The sequence below is a fragment of the Salmo salar genome, chromosome 03 (assembly GCF_965601325.2).
Source record: "Salmo salar chromosome 03, fSalSal1, whole genome shotgun sequence".
Lineage (NCBI taxonomy): Eukaryota > Metazoa > Chordata > Actinopteri > Salmoniformes > Salmonidae > Salmo > Salmo salar.
The window spans coordinates 57,458,335-57,473,857 of NC_138293.1; the positions used below are offsets into that span (position 1 = coordinate 57,458,335).

The 15,523-nt window shown below is 40.3% G+C and overlaps 1 protein-coding gene across 1 annotated transcript in view; it reads left to right on the top strand.

Annotated features, from left to right (window-relative positions):
• Positions 1-688: 688 nt before the first annotated feature.
• The window catches only part of LOC106600876 (corticotropin-releasing factor receptor 1), a 183,636-nt gene continuing 168,801 nt past the window's right edge, over positions 689-15,523 (top strand). Inside the window, exon 1 of the mRNA XM_014192620.3 lies at positions 689-1,747. Coding sequence (XP_014048095.1) covers positions 1,724-1,747 — 24 coding nt within the window. The 5' untranslated portion in view covers positions 689-1,723. The remainder of the gene's footprint in view (positions 1,748-15,523) is intronic.

Genomic DNA, 15,523 nt, shown 5'->3' on the forward strand with positions numbered 1-15,523 from the left:
CATGTGAAATATTATCACATGTAAAGTGTCCCAAAACCACATGGTTTTACATGATTTCACATGTGAAGTACAATTTTGCATGTGCAAGACATGTGGACATTTCCATAAGTGAACTATATGACATGTAGCCTAGTGGTTAGAGTGTTGGGCCAGTAACCAAAAGGTTGCTAGATTGAATCCCCTAGCTGACAAGGTAAAAATCTGTCGTTCTGTGCTCCTAGGCCGTCACTGTAAATAAGAATTTGTTCTTAACTCACTTGCTTAGTTAAATAAAGGTTAAATAAAAAATAAATACACATGGTGGGGCATCAGGAGAGAAGGCAGGACAGTGGAGAAAGAGAGGAAGGGGTAAGGGGATTATTTGAGTGGCCAGCCTAAATGATGTTATAATTATGTATCCTCATGTTCCTATACAATATATGACATGGGTCTAGAGCTTTCAAGGGGACTTCAGTGGGCCTATTTGGCAAATTATTGCTTTCATTGAACCATATTACAGCTTCACAGACATACATTTTCGTGCTCCCTGGAGTTGGTGTGTACCATTGGACATAAATCGAGAACAGATCTAACATGTTGTTTTGTTGACGCGTAATACAGGTTAATTTGCTCTCAGGAGGAAAAACTAAAGTGAACAGAGGAGAGCTGTAAAGTGTGCAGTGACGTAGGACAGTCTATGCGATCGCATGCTGGAGTTTGTACCATTTGCCTATGTAGGCTGGGAGAGCAGTACCACAAACAAAATATTTCAAATTCTAAAAGCAGTCGGTCGAACTGCAGTGAAGTGGAATCGGAGCTGAAACACCCAAAGAGCGAGAAAGACTGTGGCCCGCCACTGCGTTAAGAGGATACCGGTGTAGTTTTGTCAAACACATCATATTAGGCGATTTCTGAAGCTGAGCCTGCGAAGCACTCTTCCCTTTTCACTTTTTGGAGCGCAGTGGGCAGATTTAATTAATGCTGTGGTGTATGTTGCCTAGATATTATAAGTTAAATGGTATTTTGCAGACCTTAGCATTGAGAAAATAAATATTGGAGCACCTGACCAGTCGCACATCGGGAAAAAAAACTATACATGGGAGGACTGTTATGAAGAGGATTGAAAAAGGACGACGCAAAAGGCTGTCAACGCTTTGAAGTTGGCGAGACCCGACATCAATCTCTAACCGAATTTCAATAGGCCCACGGAATTAATTATTGGATACTGCGGACGGAACCTCTGATGACCGTTTTATGTACATGGAGAACAATAGATATTTACATGTAGGCTATTATTAAAAGCAAGCTAAACGCAGTACCCTGGAAAGTCCATTCACCGGAATATATAGCGGTGTAATACAGAAGGAAATAGACTACTACGGATCAACATTATACAAAAAATATTTCCGAAGAGACGTTTGAATTTCCTCTGAAATGGACTGACATCGATTAAAACCAAACATATCTCGATAAGATAATGACCGGCAATTTAGAGGCTGTGTTATAAAATAAATGAACATTTACTTAAACACTTTATTGGGACTTCATATTTGAGAAAATGCATAACGATAAGTAACTGTTTGTTGTTCATGTGAGCAAGATTCATTCCAAAAGTGGTGCGATATCCTCTCTTGTGAGAATTGAGTATCCCTAATCCGGTACCGGAGGCATCTCGTGGTAACACGGTAACTGCGAGAAGGCAGGAGTCCAGATTGGAGATATCAGCAAATAAACGCACAGAACAATGTGGCTGCGAATTCTTCCCCAGGTATGTCAGGTGCATGCGAGATGCTTTTAAATCATTGTTGTCCTTTCAGTTAACTGCTATGTTGTAAAAAAAAAAAAAAAAAATGGTTTTGTTGGCAGCTGAGATTGTGTTTTTGCCTCACTGCTTGGGACATGTTTTTTTGGTTTTTCAAATCAAATCAAATCAGATTGTATGCGTCTCATGCGCCGAATACAACTGGTGTAGACTTTACCGTGAAATGCTTGCTTAAGAGCCCTTCCCAGCGATGCAGAGTTAAAAATTAATAATACGAAGAAGAAAATAAAATACTCAAGAATGGAGCTATATACAGAGAGTAGACTACCAGTAGGCATACCAGATCAATTTGCAGTGGCACGAGGTTTTTGAGGTAGATATGTACACGAGGGCAGGGTAAAGTGACTAGGCATCAGGATAGATAATAATAAGTCAAATAAGGAAAAGAGGAGCAGCAGCAAAGGATGAATGTAAAAGTGCGTGTGTGCAGTATATGTGTGCGTGTGTGTTTTCCGTTTACAACTCCTGTAAAGAACAATATCTAGTGAATAATATTACTTCAAATGCAGGTTATGTTGGCACTTGAGCTCTCGAGCACTACGAACTATTATTATTAAAGGGGATATTGCTAAATATTGTTATATGCATTTTGTTGTTGATTCATTCACTTGGCTTGTATTCAAGAATACAATTAAACGCAGTTACGCGCTGACAATGCTGAGACATGAAATATTGCAAATATGACTCAGCAGGTATTCAATTTAATTTAAATCCACAGGAGACACATGGCTGTTGGCCACAGCTTTTGGGATCAATCTAAGTCTTTCAGCCAATCTTGGGTTTGTTGTGGCTCGCCTGATTTAGCCTAACTCAGGAGAAGATTACGCATTGTCATTACACGGTTGAGTGAGGGTCAAATCTAAATCGGTAGGATTAAATATGCCTGTTTTCTTATACAATCATCACATCCACATAGCCTACATGACCTGCGGAGATTGAAAGCCCCAACAGCAACAAAACAACTATTCAGCACTTGCATAGGCCTACTACTTGTACGGGATTCTTCAATCTTGAAGTTGGAGAGGTTTGGCACCTCGCCGCATAGCGCACCGCATTTTGATATCATAAATCAAAATACAAACACTAAAAATAAGCTTCTTCGAACCATTGACATTGCCGACACATGCCAAGCCTCTTTATCCTCATTGTTTTCACTTTATGATTAAAATCTTTTGCCACAACTTGTGGCAAAAAGGAATGCTTTATGCTGTGCGGAATGATAGAGTTGACAGCTTTACAAAAGGTTGCACAAGTGTATAAAGAAAGTAAGCTTACACAGTGGAAACACAGGGCAGAGATACAAAGCCTTCTAATTCTGCATGGAACATAAATGATCCATGTGTTCTGTTGTGTAAAGCAAGGGTTACCCATGCAATACCCCACGACAAGGAGCAGTAAATACGGAAAGGTTGACACATTTTGTTCCATGCATACCTAATGTTTACGCTGAAAATGTTTGGCTTACAGACAATTGTGTATCTGGTGTACGCATATGATCATACCTTCTATGTGCAGTATATTCAAAACAGTCTCAATATAGACACCCTGATGCATTGAGAATCAAACTCATGCAGGTGCAGTAGGGGATTCATTTTTACACAGCCACTGCCTGTGAATCACACTAATCCTATATTGCTTGAGGTAAGTCTGGCATTTGTCCAATGGAGAGAGATTATGGAACTCTACCCAGGGCTACGAGGTGAAGTGATTGACAGTTTTAAATGCAGTGAGGGTTGACATTCTAATTAAAGCAGAAAAGACAACCTGGACAGTGAGGAAGTGAAAATGCAAATAAAACCAACTATGCATATCTGATTGCAGATCAATCATCTAGTTAGACAACATGCAAATTATCAGATCACTTTCGTTTTGACTGAGCAACTATCCCATGTCTTTGATTAATTTGATATGTACATTTGATTATGTTAAAGTGAATCAACAATTTGTAATTTTAATACTCTCCATTTGCCAAACTGTCTGACTCTGTAAACATGTTTTTCCTATCCACCAACCTATACATTTTACATTTTCGAATGAATCACCAACATAATGTTATTTTTATACTCCCAATTTGCCTGGCAGACAGACTCTGTAGGCCTACACATTTTTTCCTCTCTACCAAACTTTTAAGGACAGTCCTAAACAGGGCCCTCTTTCAGAGGCAAACACCTGTCCCTTCATCAGGTGTGAACATAGGTCAGACTCCAGTCTGTTCAGCCTCTCAATAAAATCTCAATGTCCACTTCTTTAATTAAAGATCTCAATGTACCCCTAGTCACAGTCACAGTCTGGGTCTGTCTGTCCTCTCTGATCTAATTAACTCATCACAGAGCCCTCAGATGGAAAGGACCAGACCACAGAACGGACATTCCCATTCAATTCTAGTTAATTCTAGTATACTGTAGTAATTATATTTCTACGGGCACAGAAGCTACAGAGATAGAAATCCTCCCGCCTAACCATATCACATAGCTGAATACTAATGGCTGCTTGGCTGACAGATGGGAAACTGACTTTTGAGGAATAACAGTGTCTGCTAGCACTATACAACAAGGTTCCCCAATAGGCGGCCCGCGGGCCAAATTCGGCACCCAGGTGATTTTATTTGGCCCCCCATTTTTTCTTAGAAAAAAAATATATCTTTATTAATTTATTTTGACATAAGACTGTAAAATCATCATGAAATCAGCTCAAATAGATTGCAATTCAGGAAATCTGTTCCCAAGTATTTCCACACATATATAAAGAGGTTATCGTAACCCAATGTAATCAGGGTTTGAAATTCTTCTTCTTTTGTCAAATCTATTTGGGCTTCATGCTGTCAACGCTCATTTACAAATGAAGCATTTACAATTGAAGCATTTGTGTTTAGTGAGTCTGCCAGATAAGAGGCAATAGGGATGACCAGGGATGTTCTCTTGATGTGTGTGAATTGAACCGTTTTCCTGTCCTGCTAAACATTTGAAAGGTAACGAGTACTTTTGGGTGTCAGGGAAAATGAATGGAGTAAAAAGTGCATTCATTTTCTTTAGGAATGTAGCGGAGTAAAATTAAAAGTTGTTAAAAAAATATAAATAGCAAAGTAAAGTACAGATACCCCCAAAACTACTTTAAGTAGTTCGTTAAAGTATTTCTACTTAAGTACTTTACACCCCTGAGGTGTTGAATATATTTTAGTAGAAAGTAGGGTGCCATTTGGATTGGTTTCCAAATGGCACCCTGCTGCCACTGAGGAATATAATACATCTGTGTGACCATGAACAGCGCCGGCGACCTTTACCACAGCCATGTGTCTCATTGACTACCTACAGTTGAAATCGGAAGATTACATACACTTAGGTTGGAGTTATTAAAACTCATTTTTCAACCACTCCACAAATGTCTTGTTAACCTCTTGGGGCTAGGTGGGACGCTAGCGTGCCACCTGTGGTGCACTCCATCAACAGCAGGTGCATTTCAAGAGCGGCAAATTTGAATCCAAATAAATGTCAAAATTCAAATTTTTCAAAAATACAACTATGTTACACCATTTGAAAGATAAACATCTCCTTAATCTAACCACGTTTTACGATTTCAAAAAGGTTTTACGGCGAAAGCATAAATTTAGAGTATGTTAGGACAGTACATTTACAAGAGTTGTGTGTAATGTTTTGTCAAGTCAAAGACAGGGTCACCAAAACCATAAAACCAGCTAAAATGATACACTAACCTTTTACAATCTCCATCAGATGACACTCCTAGGACATTATGTTAGACAATGCATGCATTTTTAGTTCTATCAAGTTCATATTTATATACAAAAACAGCGTTTTACTATGGCATTGATGTTGAGGAAATCGTTTCCCTCCAATAACCGGCAGTCAAGTCAGCGTCAGAAATTAAATAATTAAAATTAGAAAACATTGGTAAAATATTATATTGTCATTTAAAGAATTATAGATTTACATCTTTTGAACGCAATCAACTTGCCAGATTTAAAAATAACCTTACTGGGAAATCACACTTTGCAATAATCTGAGCACTGTGCCCAGAAAAATACGCGTTGCGATACAGACTAGACGTCATGTTGGGGAGATCTAAAATCGAAAATACTATGTAAATAATCCATTACCTTTGATTCTCTTCATCAGATGTCACTTCCAGGTATCACAGGTCCATAACGAATGTAGTTTTGTTCAAAAAAGCTCATCATTTATGTCCAAAAATCTCCGTCTCGTTAGCACATGATGTAAGCCAGCCGGACTTCTCGTCATGAACGAGGGGAAAAAATATATTTCCGTTCGTTCAAACATGTCAAACGTTGTATAGCATAAATCATTAGGGCCTTTTTTAACCAGAACATGAATAATATTCAAGGTGGACGAATGCATAGCCTTTTATAACGTATTGGAACGAGGGTACCCAACATGAAGTAGCGCGCCAGGTGTCTAATGGGACATCACCGTTCCATGGCTCTTGTTCGGTCAGATCTCCCTCCAGAAGACTTTGTAAAGGCTGGTGACATCTAGTGGAAGCAATAGGAAGTGCCAAAATATTCCTAAACCCCTGTGTTTTTCAATGGGAGAGGTTTAAAGTCAATACAACACATCAGGTATCCACTTCCTGTCAGAAAATGTCTCAGGGTTTTGCCTGCCAAATGAGTTCTGTTATACTCACAGACACCATTCAAACAGTTTTGGAAACTTTAGAGTGTTTTCTATCCATATATAATAAGTATATGCATATTCTAGTTACTGGGTAGGATTAGTAACCAGATTAAATCGGGTAAAATTTTTTTATCCAGACGTGCAAATGCTGCCCCCTAGACCCAACAGGTTAACAAACTATAGTTTTGGCAAGTCGGTTAGGACATCTACTTTGTGCATGATACAAGTAATTTTTCCAACAATTGTTTACAGACAGATTATTTCACTTAGAATTCCCTGTATCACAATTCCAGTGGGTAAGAAGTTTACATACACTAAGATGACTGTGCCTTTAAACAGCTTGGAACGTTCAATAAAATATGTCATGGCTTTAGAAGCTTCTGATAGGCTAATTGACATCATTTGAGTCAATTGGAAGTGTACCTGTAGATGTATTTCAAGGCCTACCTTCAAACTCAGTGCCTCTTTGCTTGACATCATGGGTGTCACGTTCTGACCAGTATGAGGGTTATTTTGTTAGTGTAGGCTGGTCAGGACGTGGCAGAGGGTATTTGGTTTATGTGGTTCGGGGTGTGTGTATTATGTAGAGGGTAGTTGATTTATGTATTCCGGGGTTTTTTGGTCACTGCTCTGTTAGTCTATGTTCTTTCTAGTTAGTCTGTTTCTATGTTTAGTTAATTGGGGTGTGGACTCTCAATTGAAGGCAGGTGTTGTCAAGTTGCCTTTGATTGAGAGTCCTATATATTAGGGTGTGTTTGTGTTTGTAATTTGTGGGAGTTTGTCACTTGAATTGCTGTCTTGTGCCTTCAAGTCTGTCTTCGTCGTCCATTGTTTTGTTTTGTTTGTAGTAGTGTTTTCATTAAAGTTAATTATGAGCACTCAACCCGCTGCGCCTTGGTCCATTCCTGACGACCGTCGTTACAATGGGAAAATCAAAGGAAATCAGCCAAGACCTCCCCAAGTCTGGTTCATCCTTGGGCGCAATTTCCAAATGCCTGAAGGTACCACGTTCATCTGTACAAACAATGGTGTGCAAGTATAAACACCATGGGACCACGCAGCCATCATACCCCTCAGGAAGGAGACACATTTCCTAGAGATGAACGTACTTTGGTGCGAAAAGTACAAATCAATCCCAGAACAACAGAAAAGGACCTTATGAAGATGCTGGAGGAAACAGGTACAAAAGTATCTATATCCACAGTAAAACGAGTCCTATATCGACATAACCTGAAAGGCCGCTCAGCAAGGAAGAAGCCACTGCTCCAAAACAGCCATAAAAAAAGCCAGACTATGGTTTGCAACTGCACATGGGGACAAAGGTCGTACTTTTTGGAGAAATGTCCTCTGGTCTGATGAATCAAAAATAGAACTGTTTGGCCATAATGACCATCGATTTCGTTGGAGGAAAAAGGGGGAAGCTTGCAAGCCGAAGAACACCATCCCAACCTTGAAGCACGGGGGTGGTAGCATAATGTTGTGGGGGTACTTTGCTGCAGGAGGGACTGGTGCACTTCACAAAATAGATGGCATCATGAGGAAGGAAATGTATGTGGATATATTAAAGCTATCTCTCAACACCAGTCAGGAAGTTAAAGCTTGGTCGCAAATGGGTCTTCCAAATGGACAATGACCCCAAGCATACTTCCAAAGTTGTGGCAAAATGGCTTAAGGACAACAAAGTCAAGGTATTGGAGTGGCCATCACAAAGCCCTGACCTGAATCGTATAGAACATTTCTGGGCAGAATTGAAGAAGCGCATGCGAGCAAGAAATCTACAAACCTGACTCAGTTACACCAGCTCTGTCAGGAGGAATGGGTCAAAATTCACTCAACTTATTGTGGGAAGCTTGTGGAAGGCTACCCAAAACTTTTGACCCAAGTTAAACAATTTATAGGCAATGCTACCAAATACTATTTGAGTGTATGTAAACATCTGACCCACTGGGAATGTGATGAAAGAAATAAAAGCTGAAATACATAATTCTCTCTACTATTATTCTGACATTTCACATTCTTAAACTAAAGTGGTGACCCTATCTGACCTAAGATAGGGTATTTTTTCTAGGATTAAATGTCAGGAGTTGTGAAAAACTGAGTTTAAATGTACACTGCTCAAAAAAATAAAGGGAACACTTAAACAACACAATGTAACTCCAAGTCAATCACACTTCTGTGAAATTAAACTGTCCACTTAGGAAGCAACACTGATTGACAATAAATTTCACATGCTGTTGTGCAAATGGAATAGACAACAGGTGGAAATTATAGGCAATTAGCAAGACACCCCCAATAAAGGAGTGGTTCTGCAGGTGGGGACCACAGACCACTTCTCAGTTCCTATGCTTCCTGGCTGATGTTTTGGTCACTATTGAATGCTGGCGGTGCTTTCACTCTAGTGGTAGCATGAGACGGAGTCTACAACCCACACAAGTGGCTCAGGTAGTGTAGCTCATCCAGGATGGCACATCAATGCGAGCTGTGGCAAGAAGGTTTGCTGTGTCTGTCAGCGTAGTGTCCAGAGCATGGAGGCGCTACCAGGAGACAGGCCAGTACATCAGGAGATGTGGAGGAGGCCGTAGGAGGGCAACAACCCAGCAGCAGGACCGCTACCTCCGCCTTTGTGCAAGGAGGAGCAGGAGAAGCACTGCCAGAGCCCTGCAAAATGACCTCCAGCAGGCCACAAATGTGCATGTGTCTGCTCAAACGGTCAGAAACAGACTCCATGAGGGTGGTATGAGGGCCCGACGTCCACAGGTGGGGGTTGTGCTTACAGCCCAACACCGTGCAGGACGTTTGGCATTTGCCAGAGAACACCAAGATTGGCAAATTCGCCACTGGTGCCCTGTGCTCTTCACAGATGAAAGCAGGTTCACACTGAGCACGTGACAGACGTGACAGAGTCTGGAGACGCCGTGGAGAACGTTCTGCTGCCTGCAACATCCTCCAGAATGACCGGTTTGGCGGTGGGTCAGTCATGGTGTGGGGTGGCATTTCTTTGGGGGGCCGCACAGCCCTCCATGGGCTCGCCAGAGGTAGCCTGACTGCCATTAGGTACCGAGATGAGATCCTCAGACCCCTTGTGAGACCATATGCTGGTGCAGTTGGCCCTGGGTTCCTTCTAATGCAAGACAATGTTTCCTCATGTGGCTGGAGTGTGTCAGCAGTTCCTGCAAGAGGAAGGCATTGATGCTATGGACCGCCCGTTCCCCAGACCTGAATCCAATTGAGCACATCTGGGACATCATGTCTCGCTCCATCCACCAACGCAACGTTGCACCACAGACTGTCCAGGAGTTGGCAGATGCTTTAGTCCAGGTCTGAGAAGAGATCCCTCAGGAGACCATCCGCCACCTCATCAGGAGCATGCCCAGGCGTTGTAGGGAGGTCATACAGGCACGTGGAGGCCACACACACTACTGAGCCTCATTTTGACTTGTTTTAAGGACATTACATCAAAGTTGGATCAGCCTGTAGTGTGGTTTTCCACTTTAATTTTGAGTGTGACTCCAAATCCAGACCTCCATGGGTTGATAAATTGGATTTCCATTGATTCTTTTTGTGTGATTTTGTTGTCAGCACATTCAACTATGTAAAGAAAAAAGTATTTAATACGATTATTTCTTTCATTCAGATCTAGGATGTGTTGTTTAAGTGTTCCCTTTATTTTTTTGAGCAGTATATTTGGCTAAGGTGTATGTAAACTTCCGACTTCAACTGTATATGGCATACGTGCATTTACTGTACACTATGGTTTGACCTTTCAAGACGCATAATGTGTGTCCTTCTCTCCCAACTCCCGTCACCTATAAAGCCATCTATTGTATATCATGCCTGCGTCTGAAATGTTACACTTTTCCCTGTATAGTGCACTATACCAAGCAGGTGATACATTGATGATAAAGTATGTGTTCGACGGCGCAAGGCTGAAATCCTTGAAAGTGCTTGCATCAGCAGCTCCAACTGAACATATTAATCAATGATAGCTAGGTTGCCAGCACACACATGTTTTAAAGCCCACCTTCCCCAAGCCAAGGTGACTGGACTGATTGCTGCAGATAGGATGAGGCTTGATAACTTCGATCAGTCAAAGTTTGAAGCCCAGTAATGAACCAATATCCCACTATACAGTATGTCATACTGGGCTATACTATAGGTGAGGCTGCCAGGTGTATCTATCAGTACAGTAGTCTATTACAGTGGATATGGAAATGTAGTGTTTGCACTCTGCAAGATTGGACATTTATCAGAAGTACAGGCTCTCTCTATTAAGGTCAGGTGGGAGGGGTTGAAGGCTAGAGGGGGACGCCCTTCTATCTGGTCAGGGTCATGTTCAGTAGAGCACAGCGTGGCAAACCATAGCAAATCACTTTGCTACTCAGTGTTCTTATTGGACAAGTTCATGTACAGTGGTACCTCCCTGTTTCAGTCCATTTTGAAAATTATTCCGCCTAATGAATAGGACCCTGGTCATGCACAGCCCTGAACCTATCGCATTGATGGATAGCTCAATGTCACACATCATGACAAGAGTTCTGCTACAGATTTTAGTAGATGTTTCCTAGTCTAGCCCATGAGGAATCTTTGCCACTTCTATGCAATTGGTCCCAACGTATAGCAAGCAACTGGAGGAGAAATTCTAACCACTTGTTTTGATTGAGTCACAGGATATCAGGCTTCTTTTGACCACCACATCTAAAATCCTGATTAAAAAAAAGATATAAAGTAGAAATTAGATTTGTATTGCAATACATACACTACCATTCAAAAGTTTGGGGTCACTTAGAAATGTCTTGTTTTTGAATGAAAAGCACATTTTTTGTCCATTAAAATAACATCAAATTATCCAGAAATACAGTGTAGACGTTGTAAATGACTGTTGTAGCTGGAAACTGCTGATTCTTCTATGGAATATCTACATAGGCGTACTTAGGCGCATTATCAGCAACCATCACTCCTGTGTTCCATTGGCACGTTGTGTTAGCTAATCCTCTGTCCAGTGTCTGTGTTCTTTTGCCCATCTTAAATCACAAAAAAAATTGCTTTTCTTTCAAAAACAAGGACATTTCTAAGTGACCACAAACTTTTGAACCGTAGTGTACATTCAGAGTTCCTCAAAACAATACAATGTGTAAAAATAAATTGGAAATGGTATGAAGCAAAAGAATATGTCATGACACATCATATGGACTAATGGCTTAAGATGTACCGGTAGTTGCTGTCTTTGCTTAACTACAGATTGATTGCCTCCTGTGTAAATTCATTCTATAAAAAAGGTAACCAAATCGGAAGACAGGACATTTACGTACCAAAGGTAATCAGTTTTAGATCCAATGCGGATGATAACAATCATAGATGCTCGGAAAAGCCTTTGCTTCTCCTCTCCCTAAGCCCCTTACAACATGAGCCCTGGAAAATTCTCAGAAAACGGGTCTGATCAATTTCAAGGGAAACCTCAGAGAGCTGGGTATTTAAAAGGGGCAGTCTGAGAGTCAAACAAAAACAACGCAGCCACCACTTTTAAAATGTCAAAATGTATTCATATTGACCCTTTAATAAAATGAAGGAAATAATTCCGGGCAAGCCAAACTGCGATCCATCTGCTGACTTGCATGGCTGTTATTTATTTTTCTACATCACGCTATGCTCACAGACACATGTATAAAAGCACTTAAAGACACTGTAGGAGCACTCACTGTCTGCGTCCCAAATGGCACCCTATTCCAACAGGGTCCATTGGTCTATTAGAAGTAGTGCACTTTGTGGGGAATAGGGTGCCATTTGGGACACATGCCTCTCTGTCTTGTTTCCATAGGGGTGCTGTAAGAAACTGATGTGTCAGTCATAAGGCCAATCAGTGCTGTGGAAAGAGGTGGTTGGGGAGACGGTGGTGTAATAACCTGGTTACATAGAGATGATGCAGCCGTAGCTATATTGTAACACGGTCTTAACCTCTATGGGCTAGGTGGGACGCTTGCTCACCTACTCAACAGCCAGTGTAATCCCGTGGCGCGATATTCAAATACCTCAAAAATGCAAAAACTTAAATTTTTCAAAAATATGACTATTTTACACCATTTTAAAGACAAGACTCTCGTTAATCTAACCACACTGTCCGATTTCAAAAAGGCTTTACAACGAAAGCAAAACATTAGATTATGTCAGCAGAGTACCCAGCCAGAAATAATCAGACACCCATTTTTCAAGCTAGCATATAATGTCACATAAACCCAAACCACAGATAAATGCAGCACTAACCTTTGATGATCTTCATCAGATGACAACCCTAGGACATTATGTTATACAATACATGCATGTTTTGTTCAATCAAGTTCATATTTATATCAAAAACCAGCTTTTTACATTAGCATGTGACTAGCATGTGACTAGCATTCCCACCGAACACTGCCGGTGAATTTACTAAATTACTCATGATAAGCGTTCACAAAAAACATAACAATTATTTTAAGAATTATAGATACAGAACTCCTCTATGCACTCGATATGTCCGATTTGAAAATAGCTTTTCGGTGAAAGCACATTTTGCAATATTCTCAGTAGGTAGCCCGGCATCACAGGGCTAGCTATTTAGACACCCAGCAAGTTTAGCACTCACCAAAGTCAGATTTACTATAAGAAAAATGTTATTACCTTTGCTGTTCTTCGTCAGAATGCACTCCCAGGACTTCTACTTCAATAACAAATGTTGGTTTGGTCCCAAATAATCCATTGTTATATCCAAATAGCGGCATTTTGTTCGTGCGTTCAAGACACTATCCGAAAGGGTAAATAAGGGTGACGAGCATGGCGCATTTCGTGACAAAAAAATTCTAAATATTCCATTACCGTACTTCGAAGCATGTCAACCGCTGTTTAAAATCAATTTTTATGCCATTTTTCTCGTAAAAAAGTGATAATATTCCGACCGGGAATCTGCGTTTAGGTAAAAAGAGGAAAGAAAATAAAGCACGGGGTCGACTCGTGCACGCGCCTAAGCCCATTGTCCTCTGATCGGCCACTTGCCAAAAGCGTAAATGTGTTTCAGCCTGGGGCTGCCTCGATATCATTCATCTTTTTCCCGGGCTCTGAGCGCCTATGGGAGCCGTAGGAAGTGTCACGTTACAGCAAATATCCTCAGTCTTCAATAAAAAGAGCCAAGATGAACAACAACTTGTCAGACAGGCCACTTCCTGTTCAGAATCTTCTCAGGTTTTTGCCTGCCATATGAGTTCTGTTATACTCACAGACACCATTCAAACAGTTTTAGAAACTTTAGGGTGTTTTCTATCCAAAGCCAATAATTATATGCATATTCTCGTTACTGGGCAGGAGTAGTAACCAGATTAAATCGGGTACGTTTTTTATCCGGCCGTGTCAATACTGCCCCCTAGCCCTAACAGGTTAACTGGTGTTTGTAGGTATACTGAAAAGATTAGATATGGGCCACCTATTTATTTGACCTTAGAAAAATCAGCACTGAAGCATTGGAAGATAACTGTTAGAGATTGCATAGCACAGGGCTGAAGGGTATCATTCACAGACACTGATATCTAATGTAAAGATAATTCTAAGCTGTGCATTGACTATTAGAGTGGAATTGGTAAAACTGGACATCCAGAAACTCATGGAATAACACGGACACGCTGCCTGATCATTATATGTCTCTATCTATTCCTATTTTATATTCCTATTTCATACTTCATGCTTTACTTTGACCGTCCATAATCTGAATCTGATTGGTTTACTCTTCATGTTGTTAAGGTTTGGTGATGGGGTGTTGTCGTAGATATAACAATACAGAGATTTTTATTTTCCAACATGAGCATTGTGAAACTGAAAAGCATAGAATATTTGCTGTCTAGTCCTTACATAAATAAACATGGCCAAATCAAGTAAATACCAAAGCAATAAAGCAACTATTTTTGGACAAATGTAATCTTTTATTTATTTTTCAAATGCTAGCCATTGTTGAGTTGTAGACTGTCAAACTAATTAATTTTTTTGTGTAGTCTATTTTAAGTATAGTACTCAATGGCTATAAACCTTAGAGTCTAAGGGATAACAGTCTCAATGTCTGAATAGGAATCTATGGGCCAGTTTCGCAGACCCAGATTAAATATTCCCCTGGACGCCAAACCACGTTTAATGGAATTTCTGTTTCATTTGAAAGTAGGCTTAATCCAGATCTGGGAAACCACCAAATGACTTTTTCAAAACATAATTGCTTCATGATTCTTACATAGCTCTTGAGTTGGAGAGTGCGTAAACACAATAAATTGTTTGTTCATACTCTTGTATGTCCGTATCAAACCCTTTCTGCTTTTACTACAAAGCCATATGCAGTGTGCAGTGTATCATCCAGGTATTTGATCCTGTTAGAGACATGCAGTGCTTTCAGAAAGTATTCACACCCCTTTACTTTTTCCACATTTTGTCTTATTACAGCCTGAATTTAAAATTGATTAAATTGAGATTTTGTGTCACTGATCTAGGCACAATACCACATAATGTCAAAGTGGAATTTTGTTTATGTGGTGAAAAAAATATATATAATAATAATTTGAGGCTAAAATGTCTTGAGTCAAGTATTCAACCCCTTCGATATGGCAAGTCTAAATACATTCAGTAAACATGTGCTTAACAAATATGATAAATTGCATGGATTCATTCCGTGTTCAGTAACAGTGGTTAAAAAGATTGAATAACTACCCCATCTCTATACCCCACACATACAGATAATTGTAAGGTCCCTCAATCGAGTTTCAAGCACAGATTCAACCACAAAGACCAAGGCGGGGTTGTCAATGCCTCACAAGTATGGGCATCGATTGGTAGATGTATAAAGAAATTATAAGCAGACACTGAATATCCCTTTGAGCACGATGAAGTTATTAGGCTTTGGTTGGTGTAAACGATGCACCCAATCACTTCAAAGATACAAGCATCTTTCCTAACTCAGTTGCCGTAGAGGAAGGAAACTGCTCAGGGATTTCACCATGAGGCCAATTGTGATTTAAAAAAAGTTAGATATTAAATGGCTGTGATAGGAGAAAACTGAGGATGGATCAACAACATT